Below are 18,447 nucleotides of genomic sequence, written 5' to 3'. Positions count from 1 at the left end.
CATCAACCAGCACCCAGACCATGGCCCTCCACGTCCCTCCCATCAATGTATCTATCCAAATTTCTCCTAAATGTTGAAATCGACCCCTCATCCTCCACTTACGCTGGCAGTTCATTCCACACTCTCAACGCTCTAAATGAAGAAGTTGCTCCCTCATGTTTCCTTTAAATATTTCACTTTTCTCCTTTAACCCATGACCTCTAGTTGAAGTCTCATCAAACCGCAGTGGAAAAGGCCAACTTGCATTTACCTGATCTATACCCCTCATAATTTTGTAGACTTCTATCAAATCTCTTAATCTTCTACGTTCCAGGGAATAAAGTCCTAGCCTATTCAATCTTTCTCTCTAACTCAGATTCTTGACTCCCAGCAACATCCTTGTAAATTTTCTCTGCATTCTTTTAATCTTTTTTACATCCTTTCCATCGATCAGTGACCAAAACTAGACACAATGCTCCAAATTAGGCTTCTCCAAGGTCTTGCGCAATTTCAACATAACACTCCATCTCCTGTACTCAGTACTTTGATTTATGAAGGCCAATGTGCCAAAAGTGCTTTTTACAACCCTATCTGCATGTGACGCCACTTTCAAAGAATTGTGGATCTGTATTCCCAGATCCTTCTGTTGTACTGCACTCAGTGACCTACCCTTGTTGATCCTCCCAAAGTGCAACTCCTCACACTTGTCTGCATTAAGTTCCATCTTCCTTTTCGTAGCCCATTTACAAGCTGATCCAGATCCTACTGCAAGCTTTGATAGTCTTGCTGTCTACTACATCCCCGATCTTGGTGTCATCCACCAACTTGCTGATCCAGTTTGCCGCATTGTCATCCAGATCATTGATATAGGTGACAAACAACAACGAACCCAGCACTGATCCCTGCGGCACATGACTAGTCACAACCTTCAGTCAGAGGTAACCAACAACCACTCTCTGGACTTTTCGATGAAACCAATGTCGAATCCAGTTTGCTACCTCATCTTGAATGGACGCAACTGAACCTTTATAACCAACCTCCCATGCAGGACCTTGTCAAAGGCCTTGCTAAAGTCCATGTAGACAACATCTACTGTGTTGCCTTTATCAGCTTTCCTGGTAAATCCATGTATCTTCAGACCTTTGAGCTTATCAAGCAACTGCTTGCTATTACTAGTAATTACTGGTAATAGCAGGTTCATGCACGTCAAATTTCTGGTATACTTCTCGTGTCTTCTACAATGAAGACTGACTCAAAGTACTTGTTAAGTTTGGCCACCATTTTTCCCCCATTACTACCTCTTCAGCTCCACTTTCTAGCTACCTGATATCCATGCTTGCCTCTTTTACTCTTTTTAATTGTACATCTGCGGGGGAAAAAATGGTGCCTGTTTTATATTATAGGTTAGCTTACTTTCATATTTTATATTTTCTTTCCTCAGGTTTTTATTGTTACTTTCTGTTTTCATCAACTTCCCATTCCTCTTAACTTCTCATTACTTTTTGCTATATTGTATGCCCACTCCTGCTTTTATGCTATCTTTGACTTCCCTAGTCAGTCATGGTTACATCATTCTCCCTTTAGAATACTCCTTCATCTTTGGGATGTATCTATCCTGCACCTTCTAAATTGTCCCCAGAAACTCAAGCCATTGCTGCTCTGCTGTTATCCCTGTCAGTATCCCCTTTCAATCAACGTCAACCTGCTCCTGTCTCATGCTGCTGTAATTCCCTGTACTCCACTTTGATACTTCTCCCTCACAAACTGCAGGGTGAATTCTTTCAAATTATGATCACTGGTTCCTTAGGGCTCTTTTACCTTAAGTTCCCTAATCAAATCTGCCTCATTACACAACATCCAATCCAGATTTCCTTTCCTCTAGTTTGCTGAGCCATAAGCCACTCTAAAAGCCATCTTGTCAGCCTTCTGCAGATTCCCTCTCTTGGATGCAGCACCAAACTGATTTTCCCAATCTATCTGCATATTCCTTAAGTTTGTCGTAACCAAGGGGAGTAGTAGGGATAAGCTCCCACTACCTGTTAAATGCTCCCAGTGGCGTGTGTCTTAAATAGCCTCTGACAACCAGGTTCAGCTCCTGGCCTTCACGTGTAGCCCAGCGGAACAGTTTCTACAGACAGAAGAAGGGGCAAAGGTGGATTCGTCGTCGTTGTGGCTATCCCTCGAGGTCGAGGATGATGGTCTTCGTTCTGAAGTGGCCCACAGAGTGAAGACGCCTGTGCGTGTATTTGTTTAACGTGTACTTGATGTTGCAGTCCGCGAAGATCACAATACTTCACAAATCAACCAACTGATTCCAGTGGCATGGAAACCACGACGATTGGAGCTGATGGATTTGTTGCAGCCTTCATCCACCTTCACAGCTGTTGAGTTCGAAGTAACTTTGTCCGCCTGTTCCACCGTTAAGGCCTTGGTTGGATTGTTCTTTGTCAGGGACCTCACCCTCAACCTTACCGCCATAGATGACCCTACCAGGAGCATAGCTCCAGACGGCATTACTCTCAGAATCACAGGACCACACAAGCTTCTCCACCACAACAAGGTGACAATCCACGGAAAAGAAAGGTTGATTACTGGCACCTTCAAACCAGTTGCTCCGGGCAGATGAGACTTGTCAGCCATAGTGGGCAGCTCATCTCTGATCTCAATGCTCTGCTGCCATGCAGTTATACCCACTCATGGGGAAAGCTTAGGGAGTAAACCCTGAGGAAATAGCTGGAGCTGGAGTCCCTAAGGCAATCGTATGTTGAGTTCAATGCTGACTGACGACTCTTGCAATGCTGCTGGTGCTAAATTGTATCAGTCTCTGCCTGTCCTTTAGGTTGATCAGCTGCATGGTGAGATGGAGCCTGCTGTATGTGCAACAACTTGCTCTCCTTTTCATACTGCTTTGGCTTGCTTAGGATGCAACATCCATGGTTGATCCCGTTCAGTGGAAGGCCTACTATTGCATTCTGAAGTTCCCCATGACTATCGTAACTGACCTTTTTACATGCCTTAGCTATCTACCATTGTAATTTGTACCCTACAACCTGGCCACTGTTGAGGGTATAACTCCGATCAGACTCATTTTACTCTTGCAGTTTCTTAACTCTACCCATAAGGATTGTATGACAACTCTTTCTAAGGATTTGTTTTCAATTTCTACCAGCAGAGCCACCCTATCCCCTCTGCCTACCTACCTGTCTTTTCGATTCAGTGTGTCCTTAGATGTTAAGATCCCAACTATGATCTTTTTTCAACCATGGCTCAGTGATGCCTACAACATTGTACTTTGAAGCAAAATTGTGGTACTTCCAGATTGTTCCATAATTTTTTGAGTTTGAACCCCTCAAATTATTTGGCAGCCAGAAATTTCAAAAGAACTTCCAGAATTAAATCTTGGCAGATTCTTGTTTGATTTTAAGTGAATATGGATAAAACAGAACACTGAATAACAAATATTTTACTTCCTAAATACTTCTGGGTGTACCTTATGGATTTTGGGCTGCGGATCATGAAAACTATCATGAAATGTCTGTATCACACCATCTTTTTAAATATTGCCTATATTTGATATTTCAATTCATAATTCAAGTCAATTAAAATGTTGCCCACAATGTAAACTGAAAAGTTTTCTGTCTTGTCCAGGCATGCCTGGGTATGCTTAGGCAGGGAAGATGCTCCATAGCAGGACAGGCTTTAGAACGGCTATAAAAGCATCACGCACACACCGTGCTATGCATTGCATTTACATTTATGTCAGTTTGCGATCACATTGATGCGCATGCTCTATGTGCATGCTATATTGTGTGTACTCATAATGAAGTAATTTATTTTCAGGAGCATTTGTGATAGCAAAGTGTCTCGCCACTGTTGCAGCAGCTACAATACTTTGTTATATTTGTGGCAAGTATACGCCTAAATCTCAAAGATCAAGCACATCTCCCCTTATTAAGAAAGCCTATGAGCTCTACTTTGGGTATAAAATAGGTGACAATCAAAGCCTGGGCTCCTCACATTTGTTGCGCAACATGCAGTGTCAATCTTAGTGCGATGATATGGCAAGAGCAGAAGGATCATGTGACAGACTGCTATTTCTGTCTAACCAGTGTGTCTGGTTTCTCTGCTAAAAGCAAGAAATCCATTAACTACCCCAATCTCTTCAGCCATGAGACTTGATGATTGTCTTCCAGTACCGAAGCCAACAAAGACAGACTGGAGGAGGTAGATGAAGATGCCATGATGCACGATCCAGGAATGGAAGAAGGCACTGATACAGATTTTGAACAAGAAAGCCTGTCTGACACCTTGATCTGAGTTGAGTAACCTGGTCAGAGGCTTTGGTTTGTCAAAGACAAAAGCAGAGTTACTGGATTCAAGACTGCAAGGATGGAATCTGCTCTCACTGGGCCCAAAACTTTCTGTGAAGGATTTCAAAATTTGAGACAGGTGTTTCCAGAATAACTGATGCCAAAGTTAAGGAAAACAACAGGAATTCTGCAGATGCTGGAAATTCAAGTAACACACATAAAAGTTGCTGGTGAACGCAGCAGGCCAGGCAGCATCTCTAGGAAGAGGTGCAGTCGATGTTTCAGGCCGAGACCCTTCGTCAGGACTAACTGAAGGAAGAGTGAGTAAGGGATTTGAAAGTTGGAGGGGGAGGGGGAGATCCAAAATGATAGGAGAAGACAGGAGGGGGAGGGATGGAGCCAAGTGCTGGACAGGTGATAGGCAAAAGGGATACGAGAGGATCATGGGACAGGAGGTCCGGGAAGACGGGGGGGGGCACCCAGAGGATGGGCAAGGGGTATATTCAGAGGGACAGAGGGAGAAAAAGGAGAATGAGAGAAAGAATGTGTGTATAAAAATAAGTAACAGATGGGGTACAAGGGGGAGGTGGGGCCTTAGCGGAAGTTAGAGAAGTCGATGTTCATGCCATCAGGTTGGAGGCTACCCAGACGGAATATAAGGTGTTGTTCCTCCAACTTGAGTGTGGCTTCATCTTTACAGTAGAGGAGGCCGTGGATAGACACGTCAGAATGAGAATGGGATGTGGAATTAAAATGTGTGGCCACTGGGAGATCCTGCTTTCTCTGGCAGACAGAGCGTAGATGTTCAGCAAAGCGGTCTCCCAGTCTGCGTCGGGTCTCGCCAATATATAAAAGGCCACATTGGGAGCACCGGACGCAGTATATCACCCCAGCCGACTCACAGGTGAAGTGTTGCCTCACCTGGAAGGACTGTTTGGGGCCCTGAATGGTGGTAAGGGAGGAAGTGTAAGGGCATGTGCAGCACTTGTTCCGCTTACACAGATAAGTGCCAGGAGGGAGATCAGTGGGGAGGGATGGGGGGGCACGAATGAACAAGGGAGTTGCGTAGGGAGCGATCCCTGCGGAATGCAGAGAGAGGGGGGGAGGGAAAGATATGCTTAGTGGTGGGATCCCGTTGGAGGTGGCGGAAGTTACAGAGAATAATATGTTGAATCCGGAGGCTGGTGGGGTGGTAGGTGAGGACCAGGGGAACCCTATTCCTAGTGGGGTGGCGGGAGGATGGAGTGAGAGCAGATGTACGTGAAATGGGGGAGATGCGTTTAAGAGCAGAGTTGATAGTGGAGGAAGGGAAGCCCCTTTCTTTAAAAAAGGAAGACATCTCCCTCGTCCTAGAATGAAAAGCCTCATCCTGAGAGCAGATGCGGCGGAGTTGGAGGAATTGCGAGAAGGGGATGGCATTTTTGCAAGAGATGTTCGTGACACTTCTCACGCTCTTAAACTTTTCGATGATTTTAAGTTCCCTGGCCCCCACCGCTTTATTTTCACCATGAATGTCCAGTCCCTATATACTTCCATCCCCCATCAGGAAGGTCTCAAAGCTCCCCGCTTCTTTTTGGATTCCAGACCTAACCAGTTCCCCTCTACCACCACTCTGCTCCGTCTAGCGGAATTAGTCCTTACTCTTAATAATTTCTCCTTTGGCTCCTCCCACTTCCTCCAAACTAAAGGTGTAGCTATGGGCACCTGTATGGGTCCTAGCTATGCCTGCCTTTTTTGTGGAACAATCTATGTTCCGTGCCTATTCTGGTATCTGTCCCCCACTTTTCCTTCGCTACATCGACGACTGCATTGGCGCTGCTTCCTGCACGCATGCAGAACTCGTTGACTTTATTAACTTTGCCTCCAACTTTCACCCTGCCCTCAAGTTTACCTGGTCCATTTCCGACACCTCCCTCCCCTTTCTAGATCTTTCTGTCTCTGTCTCTGGAGACAGCTTATCCACTGATGTCTACTATAAGCCTACTGACTCTCACAGCTATCTGGACTATTCCTCTTCTCACCCTGTCTCTTGCAAAAACGCCATCCCCTTCTCGCAATTCCTCCGTCTCCGCCGCATCTGCTCTCAGGATGAGGCTTTCCATTCTAGGACGAGGGAGATGTCTTCCTTTTTTAAAGAAAGGGGCTTCCCTTCCTCCACTATCAACTCTGCTCTTAAATGCATCTCCCCCATTTCACGTATGTCTGCTCTCACTCCATCCTCCCACCACCCCACTAGGAATAGGGTTCCCCTGGTCCTCACCTACCACCCCACCAGCCTCCGGGTCCAACATATTATTCTCCGTAACTTCCGCCACCTCCAACGGGATCCCACCACTAAGCACATCTTTCCCTCCCCCCTCTCTCTGCATTCCGCAGGGATGGCTCCCTACGCAACTCCCTTGTCCATTCGTCCCCCCCATCCCTCCCCACTGATCTCCCTCCTGGCACTTATCCGTGTAAGCAGAACAAATGCTACACATGCCCTTACACTTCCTCCCTTACCACCACTCAGGGCCCCAAACAGTCCTTCCAGGTGAGGCAACACTTCACCTGTGAGTCGGCTGGGGTGATATACTGCGTCCGGTGCTCCCGATGTGGCTTTTTATATATTGGCGAGACCCGACGCAGACTGGGAGACCGCTTTGCTGAACATCTAGGCTCTGTCCGCCAGAGAAAGCAGGATCTCCCAGTGGCCACACATTTTAATTCCACATCCCATTCCCATTCTGACGTGTCTATCCACGGCCTCCTCTACTGTAAAGATGAAGCCACACTCAGGTTGGAGGAACAACACCTTATATTCCGTCTGGGTAGCCTCCAACCTGATGGCATGAACATCGACTTCTCTAACTTCCGCTAATGCCCCACCTCCCCCTCGTACCCCATCTGTTACTTATTTTTATACACACATTCTTTCTCTCACTCTCCTTTTTCTCCCTCTGTCCCTCTGAATATACCCCTTGCCCATCCTCTGGGTCCCCCCCCGCCCCCGTCTTCCTGAACCTCCTGTCCCATGATCCTCTCGTATCCCTTTTGCCAATCACCTGTCCAGCTCTTGGCTCCATCCCTCCCCCTCCTGTCTTCTCCTATCATTTTGGATCTCCCCCTCCCTCTCCCACTTTCAAATCTCTTACTCACTCTTCCTTCAGTTAGTCCTGACGAAGGCTCTCGGCCTGAAACGTCGACTGCACCTCTTCCTAGAGATGCTGCCTGGCCTGCTGCGTTCACCAGCAACTTTTATGTGTGTTGCTCCAAGATTAAGGAAGGCATTTTTGTTGGTCCACAAATCAAACGGGTCATCAATGACATGCAATTCGAGGAGCTTCTAATGGGACCAGAGAAAATCGTGTGGAAGGCATTCAAGATGTTGTTGAAAATTTTCTTGGCAGCTACAGAGCATCAAGCTACGTGCAGCTGGTTGACAACATGCTTCAAGTACACAAAACCATCATCATCATAACTTGTCACACCAGACAGCCAGCCACTCTAGTGTTGTTTGGTTGATGCTGAGCAGGTCAGTGTCAGCTAAATCAGGTGAGAGTGGGCAGTTGCGCAGAACGTGTTTAATGTTTTGCACCCTTTCGCCACGCGCACAGGATTCGCTGGTCTTTAAACCCCACTTCACCATATTGTCTCCCGTCCTACTAAATCCCGCTCTCGCTCTGTTGAGAGTACACCACTTCCGTCTGTCAAGCAGTGCCCCATCTGGTAGCATTTCTGTTACCATGAAGTGCAACATATCACTAAAGATTAATTTTCTGCATTTCCATTTAGACTTTCTTTCAAATCTTGCCACTATCAGTGAAGAGCATGGTGAAAAGTTTCACCAAGACATGGTCATGAAAAAGTTGTATCAGGGCCACTGGACTCCATCAATGATGGCTGTTTATCGTTGGGCACCTGTACGAGAAGCCTAAAACACTAAGTACAAATGAAAATAATCAACAAGACACTTTTAGCTTAGTTGAACTATAGCAAAGTGGGAGCACTGTTATGCAATTAAATGCATTATATTCAATAAAAGTTCAATTCTTGATTCTCCAAATTCCTAAGTGACAAAACTAGTCTGAACTTGTATTTGTGTTCAGCTTCAAGTTGTCTATCATAACTGCAAAAAATTATGAGGAAGCAACACTTTCGGGAAAAATTGCTGTCCGGTGTTACCTTTATTAAGTAAGTGCAGCCAGAATCAGAAGAGCATATTTATGAAAGGAAGGAAACTTGGAGTAATGGACTACAGAATGGAAAAGTATAGCTATCAATAGAATTCTTGTATAGAATGTCATATTCCTATTGTCAATGTGGAGGTGAACTTTTCTTTTTCCTGCTTCCTTCCATCTTCAAACTGTTTTGCAGTGCTTAAAATTACTTTGTGTTGAAAAAAATTGAAGACTGATTTAAATGTAGTAAATATAATACTTTTGATAATGTTTGGTTTCTGTCTTAAATTGAAAAGCAAGCCAAGAATCACCTGTACTGAGGAACTGCATATATTTGTACTGCATTGTAGTACCACATCATAAAATAAGTTTATGCACTGTTATTTTTATATCAACATAATATTTTTTGTTTTTTTTTCAGTCAAAACTGCATTTTGGCAGATGAAATGGGATTAGGGAAGACTATTCAATCTATTACATTTCTGTATGAAATGTACTTGAAGGGAATTCAAGGCCCCTTCCTGATTATTGCACCCCTTTCCACAATCACTAATTGGGAGAGGGAATTCCGCACTTGGACAGCAATGAATGTGGCCGTGTACCATGGCAGCCAGGCTAGTCGCCAAATGATTCAGGCATATGAGATGTATTTCCGGGATGCTGAGGTAAGGAAAACAGATTATAAAATCTTTCAGTATGTGTACTATTACATCTGAGGTAAATACATTGTTAAGAGAGTCTAGGGCATAATTATTATTTCAAATGATTGGTTTTGTAAAGCTTCATCTATTGAGATATTTGTTGTTTCTTTTCGCGCCTTGTGGCACATTGGGCTGCATTTTTGCAATTTCTGTAGCATTTGTTTGTTTTTTTAATGAGGCCGAGTTGCTGACTCGACACTCAACCCAACACTGATGGAGAGCGTGCAAGAAGCTGGCTGGCTTCGAACTCAGGACAATTCGCCTTGAAGTCTGATGCTGATGCCACTACAGCACCATCCAGCATTAAAATATTTACAGCTAATAAAAAGCTATTTCTGTTAACTCAATTATGTGACTTGGTAAATCTGCTAAATTATAATTGTACTACATTTGTTGTTCACAGAAAAACTGGAACTGATAACAAAAATGAAATCTCTTACTGCCAACTTTTACTGCCTTCAACAACTTTTTGCATTTTGTTTCCTGATACCAGTTCTGAACTTATGTTTTATTACTTTATAGTTATGTCCTTTTTTCCCCAAGAGTTATGACCTTCAAGTTTGCTGCTTTCAATATTTACTATTTCTCCTGATTTACTGTAATTCAATGAATTCTCTTAAGTTCATCTGCTTTCAAGACTGAAGACAGATATTTTCCTGCCCTTTTTTTCCTGTTACCTGATCTGATGATCAGCCTTCTGACTGTTTCTCTGCATTGCTTTTAGGCATGAATGTTTTCTTGTCCTCAATGGTCAAACCGGCTTTAGAGAAGTTTATCTGATCAAGAGAACTGAATAACTACCGTAAAATCTCCATTGCTCAATTATAGGGTACTAATTCCAGAAATGAGTGCTCAAGTGCTTTATGGCTTATCATCCTTTGGCTTGGGGTGAAAGAGCAGATAACGAAGCAATGACTACAAAAAAACAAGCTATGCAAACCAGTGTAACTTATCCAGATATTTCTAGAAATATGAAAATATGACAGAGCATCTATTTCAGCCCAGTTATGGTATGATATTGTAAACTATATGTGAGAATAGGGAGAAATCTTTGGAATGGTTATAAAATTGATCTACAAAAATAGTTCAGGACTAAACAGTTTGCAAGGTATTCAGAAACTGTAGTTTACCTAAAAGTAGGAAATGCCAGCAAGATTTAAATGCTCAAAAGTAATTGATTTCAGACTTGGAGGAACTCTTTCTTATGACTGAATAGTTGATAACCAATGTTGAAATGTTTATCCTCTTGTGCACTAATCAGAAATTAAAATTGCGTAGTCTTTTGATTTCATTTACATTATCTCCCTCTTAGTCAAGATGTTTGATTATCCTACATATTATTTAAATACAAAGCCATTATTTGTCTGAATTTTGTAATTAAAAGGTGTTTCTGTAATACTCTTCAGCTATTTATCTTGCATTAGTTCTCAACCTTATCCTTCGAGTTTTAGAAATATTTTGGCAAAAGTCGTGTAGGTTAAAGGGGAAATTGACTTTGTCCAAAACTTCTATTTTACTTGACTATTAAAACAATTTGTTATTTTGGTGCTACAAATACTTTATCAAAAGCTGGCATTATCAATATTTTTCAGTCCTTGCTGTTCCAATGTCTTTATTTCACATCCTTTTTGTAGCTTATTGATTTGTGCATGTATAAATAGTTTCAACATTTTATTTATTGATTGATTGAGGTACAGTGCTCGATAGTCCCTTCCGGTCCTTTGAGCCGTGCCACCCAGCAACCCCCAATTTAATCTGAGCCTAATGACAGGACAATTTACAATAACTAATTAACCTACCAACTGGTACATCTTTGGACCATCTCGGGTGACTTCAACCATGTTACCATGGCTAGAACACTGCCCAACTTCACGCAGTATGTGAGCTGTACAATCAGAGGGGAGAGGACTCTGGATTTGATGTACACTAACGTTAAGGATGCATACAGCTCCGCTCCCGTCCCCCCACTGGGAAGGTCAGATCACAACCTGGTGCATCTAAAACCCTGCTATGTGCCTCTGGTGAAGAGTAAACCTACAACCTCGAGGACAGTGAAAAAATGGTCAGAGGAGGCTTATGAGGCACTCCAGGGTTGCTTTGAGGTGACAGACTGGCAGGCACTCTGTGAGCCACATGGAGAGGATATTGATGGGCTCACAGAATGCATCACTGATTACATCAACTTCTGTGTGGACTGCAATGTTCCAACAAGAACTGTCCTTTGTTATTCAAATAACAAGCCATGGGTGACAAAGGACATTAAGGACATCCTGAACGCTAAAAAGAGGGCATTTAGAGATGGAAATAGGGAGGAGCTGAGGGCAATACAGAGGGACCTGAAAGCCAGGATCAGGGAGGCTAAAGACAGGTACAGGAGGAAGCTTGAGTGGAAACTCCAGCAGAACAACATGAGAGAGGTCTGGAGGGGAATGAGGACCATCACTGGGTTCCAGCAAACTAGTAACAGAGGAGCTGAAGGCAGTGTGGACAGGGCTAATGAACTTAACCTGTTCTTTAACAAATTTGACACTGTGGGCCCTGCCCATCCCCCACTTGAGCCATCTGTTGTCGGCTCCTAACCAACACATATTCCACCCTCCCCTCCTACCCCTCCTCACAGTCCCCCACCCTGCTTTCATGACTATACCCCTTCCCCACACAAAACCACCACGGCGGGCTTCACAGCTGAACAGGTGAGAAGACAGCTGAAACGTCTCAACCCAAGCAAGGCTGCAGGACCGGATGGTGTCAGTACCAGGGTGCTCAAAGCCTGTGCCCCTCAGCTATGTGGAGTACTTCACCATGTATTCAACCTTAGCCTGAGGCTCCGGAGGGTTCCTGTACTGTGGAAGACATCCTCCCTCGTCCCTGTACCGAAGATGCCGCGCCCCAGCGGCCTCAATGACTACAGACCGGTGGCACTGACCTCCCACATCATGAAGACCCTGGAGAGCCTAGTCCTGGAGCTGCTCCGGCCTATGGTCAGGCCACACTTTGATCCCCTCCAGTTCGCCTACCAGCCCCGACTAGGAGTTGAGGATGCCATCGTCTACCTGCTGAACCATGTCTGCGCCCACCTGGACAAGCCAGCCAGCACTGTGAGGGTCATGTTTTTTGACTTCTCCAGTGCGTTCAACACCATCCACCCTGTTCTGCTGAGGGAGAAGCTGACAGCGATGCAGGTGGATGCTTCCGTAGTATCATGGATTCTTGATTACCTGACTGGCAGACCACAGTATGTGTGCTTGCAACACTGTGTGTCTGACAGAGTGATCAGCAGCACTGGGGCCCCACAGGGGACTGTCTTGTCTCCCTTTCTCTTCACCATTTACACCTCGGACTTCAACTACTGTACAGAGTCTTGTCATCTTCAGAAGTTTTCGGATGACTCTGCCATAGTTGGATGCATCAGCAAGGGAGATGAGGCTGAGTACAGGGCTACGGTAGGAAACTTTGTCACATGGTGTGAGCAAAATTACCTGCAGCTTAATGTGAAAAAGACTAAGGAGCTGGTGATAGACCTGAGGAGAGCTAAGGTACCAGTGACCCGTTTCCATCCAGGGGGTCAGTGTGGACATGGTGGAGGATTACAAATACCTGGGGATACAAATAAACTGGACTGGTCAAAGAACACTGAGGCTATCTAGAAGAAGGGTCAGAACCGTCTCTATTTTCTGAGGAGACTGAGGTCCTTTAACATCTGCCAGACGATGCTGAGGATGTTCTACGAGTCTGTGGTGGCCAGTGCTATCATGTTTGCTGTTGTGTGCTGGGGCAGCAGGCTGAGGGTAGCAGACACCAACAGAGTCAACAAACTCATTCGTAAGACTAGTGATGTTGGGATGGAACTGGACTCTCTCACGGTGGTGTCTGAAAAGAAGATGCTGTCTAAGTTGCATGCCATCTTGGTCAATGTCTCCCATCCACTACATAATGGACTGGTTGGGCACAGGAGTACATTCAGCCAGAGACTCATTCCACCGAGGTGCAACACAGAGCGTCATAGGAAATCATTCCTGCCTGTGGCCATCAAACTTTACAACTCCTCTCTTGGAGGGTCGGACACCCTGAGCCAATAGGCTGGTCTTGGGCTTATTTCATAATTTACTAGCATAATTTACATATTTAACTATTACTATTTATTATTTATAGTGCAACTGTAATGAAAACCAATTTCCCCTGGGATCAATAAAGTATGGCTATGACTATGGCTGTGGAAAGAAACTGAAGTACCCAGAGGTAACCCATGAAGTCACAGGGAGAATGTACAAACCCCTTATAGGCAGCCCCGGGAATTGAACCAGGTCACTTGCACTGTAAAGTGTTGTGCTACCGTGCCACACTAATTAAAGGGCTACTGGATGTTGAGCCCATCTACTGGATGGATTGCTGAAATTAATTTGTATTAAATTCATGCAAAAATGTTTTGCATAGCTCTTCACATGTGAATTGGTTTGATTCATCTTAATGTATTGCAGAATTGGAGCATTCCGTATGTACAGTGGAATTATGTTCTTAACACTGAAGGATGTTAACAATTTGAGGATGAAAAAAAGTTTCTAGTTCTGGTACTGAAGTATTCCCAGGTCAGGGTTAGTGAATTAGTAGGAGCATCAACCTTGAATTCTATTACATAAACTCAGTTCCAACTGTGCTACCAATTTTAACTGTTTCTCTTTTCATTCATACATCCTGACTTATGGAGTAGGTAAAGGAATGCTATCAGTATCTTCCTGTAGTGCAGGCTTTATTGGAGTCTTAATGCACAGTTGGAAGTCTATAGCATATAGCTAGGGAGTTGATATGTTTTAAAAATGAAGACTGTGGAAAGTTGCCCTTTCAAGTATTGATAGAATGATGTAGTTTAGAAGGATGCTTATTTGTCTTTAAAAGGGCTATACAACTAGTCCCACTTTCTTTTCCTCCAAATGTCTGTAGAGTCCCTTTTTGGAAGTTGCTATTCAATCTAGTTCCTCTTCATTCAGTGTATTCCAGATCGTACTGCCTCGTGCAGTAAAATTTGGCATGCTGCTTTTTCTGTTTTTGTCCCCATGTATTTTGGTTGCTGAGCCTACTGCCAGTGGCAAAATTTTCTCCATTAATATTGAAGCAGACTTGAATTTATCAACTTCACAGCTACACTGGGATGTCTCAATGCACCTGCAGCTGGTTAAACACTTTTGAGATATTGTTATGATTGTAGTGTTGAAAATTTTCTGATTTTTCCCTAATGCTTTCCTTGCGGCTTTGTCCAGGTTCACTCAAGGATTTCTGTACATGCCCAGGTGTCTTTATTCCTTCATCTAGTTAATGATTTATTTATTTTATGTTTCTCTATTTCTTCTCCCTATAAAAATGAATTACTTGATTCTTAATGCTTGTAAGTTCCACCTGTTTTGCCTTACCATTTACGTCTATAACTTGCTGAAATTTGTTGCTTTCACTTTCCCTATCTAATCAGAAAACTTTAATCCCTGAAGATGTCTTAATGCTAACCCATAATGGAATCTCTATTTTCTCTCCAATTTGAAAGATGAGAATTAATTTTTTTTAGATTATGATGACACTTAGTCCTCGTTTATTGTCATTTAGAAATGCATGCATTAAAAAACAATACAGTGTTCCTCTGGTATGATATCACAGAAACACAAGACAGACCAAGACTTAAACTGACGAAAACCACGTAATTATGACATATAGTTACAACAGTGCAAAGCAATACCATAATTTGATAACAGCAGACCATGGGCACGGTAAAAAGAAGAAGTCTCAAAGTCCCCATAACCCCAACATCTCACGCAGACGGTAGAAGGAAGAAACTCTCCCTGCCATGAGCTTCCAGCGCCACAAACTTGCCGATGCTGCATCCTGGAAGCACCCGACCACAGTTCAACTCTGAGTCCGTCCAAAAACTTAGAGCCTCCGACCAGCCCTCTGACACCAAGCCCCATCTCTGCCAAGCGCTTCGACCCCGGCCCTGGCTGCCAGGCAACAGGCAAAGCTGAGGATTCGGGGCCTTCCCTCGGGAGTTTTCGGATCACACAGTGGCAGCGAAGCGGGCATTTCAGAAGTTTCACCAGATGTTCCTCCGTGCTCTCACGTCTGCCTCCATCAAATCAGAATTGTGCACTGCCTCCTACTTGACAGATAACAGATATTCATCACCGGAGAGGCAGCGCGCACTGGGTCGCACTGCTGTCTTCTCCTCCCAACTCCTTGCTTTCACTCCCTCAGCCTATTTTGTATGCAGCTGCTTTAATTCTATGACTTTCAAAGTTGACTTAGGGATTCATAATGGTGAATAATATACAGTATATTGGAATGATAATACCTGACAAGTGAATTAAAATAGTGGTTTTTTAATATCTTACAAATGTGTTAAGAGCATTCGTTGAGTTGCTATTTCATTTCTTGCATCACCAGAAAATCTTATTTCTGTAGAGCTAAGCTGTTAATTATATCTGGCCATAGAACATTTAGTTCACTTTGTGCTAGGTCATTGTACATGCAACAATAAGGGATGAGACACCTGATAAGCAACTTTTCTTGTCCAACGTCTTTAATAGGTAAATGGTGACCCAGTCGTGTGTTCTCTTGCTTAATGTACATATAGTAAATTAATTATTTTTGGCAGCTTTTTAATCAAATTTCTCAATTCAGAAAATAAATTAATTGAACGTTTCCTGTCTTAAGGGTCGTATAATTCAGGGAGCATACAAGTTCCATGCCATCATCACAACATTTGAAATGATTTTAACTGATTGCCCAGAACTCCGCAATATTGCATGGCGCTGTGTGATAATTGATGAAGCCCACAGACTAAAGAACAGAAACTGCAAACTTTTAGAAGGACTAAAGCTAATGGATCTGGTCAGTATATTTTTTGTAATAATAAGTTCTGTAATAATGACCACTGTGCGAATGCTATGTTAGTTCCAGAATGTGCTGCCCCCAACAAATCCTCAGGTTGTGTTGGTTGTTAATGGAAATGGCATATTTCACTGTATGTTTCCTTGTACATGTGATAAATGAGAATTACATCTATCTTGTAATTTTGTTGACCGTGGACAGCGTTTATAACCATGTTATTCAGATTCAATTATTTAACAGATATAAATGTAATGACAGACATCCCACCTCTCCCGGAAGTTCCGGGAATCTCCCGCATATCGATCGTGGCTCCCTGACACCTGGAAATTATATACAATATCCCAAAAATAGATTTTTTTGAGAGGGAGAGCGAGCATCCTGATTGTTCTCTCTTCGTGCTAAGAGTGGTTCCCAACCACTGGGCAGCGAAGAAACGATATAATTTGGCGATATGAAACGATATGAGTCAGCTGCACCTTTCCTCATTCCCTGTCACGCACTGTTTAATTTTAATGCACGCGAGGTCATCAGTGACCCAAAACGTGCAAAGGAATGGGTCCGTGACCCATTTGTGAATGTCCCTGGTGAATCGTCCATGCCGGCGCGGGAAAAAGATCAACTCCTCGAGCTTGCAAGTGACGGTGGACTGAAAAGTATGTTTGACATAACATCTCTGCCGGTATTCTGATCAAAGTCAAGGCTGAATATCCTGAGATAGCCTCGAAAGCACTGAAAACGTTGCTTCCATTTCCAACATCATATCGCTGCGAAGTGGAGTTTTCTGCGATGAATGCAACAAAAACTAAGTTGCGGAATAGACTGGACATAAGGAACCCCCTTCGAGTATCGCTGTCTCCTATCACCCCTCGATAGGACCGTATGTTGCAGGAAAACAAGCCCAGGGCTCCCACTGATTCAGCGATATTGGTGTGTTGCAATGATTTTACATGTTTATATGAGGAAAATAGGCGCTGTGTGTTTAATATTGAAATGTTACTTAAAATGTTATGATGTTATTGACTTATAAGTGACTTATAATTCAGTGGTCCTGAACCTCTGGGCCACAAAGAATACAGCAGTGGCCGGAACGCACCCAGCTCATCTTTAAGAAAAAAGCTGAAATAAACAAGCTAATTAATTAGGTGCCGCCCCGCACGTAAATGTCGACCCAAATCAGAGGCGATTGCCGATTACGTCGCCTCTGATCTGGGCCGACATTTACATGCCTGGCGGCACCTAATCAATTAGTTTGTTTATTTCGGCTTTTTTCTTAAAGATGTGCTGGGTGCGTTCTGGCTACCGCTGTACCACTGCATTCTTCGCGGCCTGGAGGTTTGGGACCACTGTTATAATTGACTTATCACTACATTCATGCAAGAAAAATATGCGCTGTGTGTTTAATGTTCGTTAGATAAACCCCTTTAGAAACGAAATTGAGTGTATTAGCCACTTATAAGTGACTTATAGTTGAGTTATCACCTATATTCTGGTTGTGTTTAACCCCCTCCCCTCCCCCATCGGCCGGTCCGCAAGAATATTGTCAATATTAAACCGGTCCGCGGTACAAAAAGGGTTGGGGACCCCTGATTTAAACTAGCTGGCTGGCTGCCAAGAAGCTACACTATTGATGTCCTATGTGATGAGGCCAAACTCCCTGTAGACTTGCTTAAAGTTGTAATAGAATAAACATGATAATATAAGTACATATTTTAATGTTACATTTGCTGCACTTACAGATTAGACAAATTCACTAAACAAAGTATTACATACACCCTTGGAGGTCGACGGGTGTGGGGGGTGGGGTGGTACCTCCCTGAAATGGTGGTGCTACCTCCCTGAGATGAGTTTTTGCAGGGTGGGATGTCTGTAACAACATTTCTTTTGGTGCTGCAGGAGCACAAGGTACTGCTGACAGGGACACCATTACAAAACACTGTAGAAGAACTCTTCAGTTTGCTGAATTTCTTGGAACCCTCTAGATTCCCCTCGGAGACTAACTTCTTGCAAGAATTTGGTGATTTGAAAACTGAAGAACAGGTATTCAATGAATCTTAATTTTATTTCTGAGGATGTTAATTATAGTATATTCACTATGACAAAGTCTTTTGCAATTCATGGAATAAAATGGAGCAACCAGTGAGCATCTGATCATATCTCAAATCTTCTATTTCCATTATAATAGGGTGGATCACACTAATGCTGGGACTCAAAAGACATACGTACGGAAACAAGCCCTTATGTCCATTTAGTTTCTACTGATCATAGTGCCATCTAAGTTAGTTACATTTTTCCAAATTTGGTCAATATCCATCTTAACTTTTCCTATCCATAAAATCCTATCCTTACTTTCTCTACAAAAGTCCTGTATCTAAATGTCCAGTGCTATGCGTTCATTTCAGCAGCAGTATTTTCCACCCAATGAATATA

The 18,447-nt window shown here is 43.4% G+C and overlaps 1 protein-coding gene across 6 annotated transcripts in view; it reads left to right on the top strand.

Moving 5' to 3' along the window:
* chd7 (chromodomain helicase DNA binding protein 7) overlaps positions 1 to 18,447 on the top strand; it is a 232,204-nt gene that overhangs the window by 157,281 nt on the left and 56,476 nt on the right. For all 6 annotated transcript variants that reach the window (XM_072254598.1, XM_072254614.1, XM_072254623.1 and 3 more), the window contains 3 exons: positions 8,871 to 9,114; positions 15,844 to 16,020; positions 17,914 to 18,057. In XM_072254598.1, the coding sequence (XP_072110699.1) occupies positions 8,871 to 9,114; positions 15,844 to 16,020; positions 17,914 to 18,057 (565 nt within the window). The remainder of the gene's footprint in view (positions 1 to 8,870; positions 9,115 to 15,843; positions 16,021 to 17,913; positions 18,058 to 18,447) is intronic.

The sequence above is a fragment of the Mobula birostris genome, chromosome 1 (assembly GCF_030028105.1).
Source record: "Mobula birostris isolate sMobBir1 chromosome 1, sMobBir1.hap1, whole genome shotgun sequence".
Taxonomy (NCBI): Eukaryota; Metazoa; Chordata; class Chondrichthyes; order Myliobatiformes; family Myliobatidae; genus Mobula; species Mobula birostris.
Note: the sequence above shows the minus strand (reverse complement) of the source record. Positions and strands in the feature narration are given on the sequence as shown.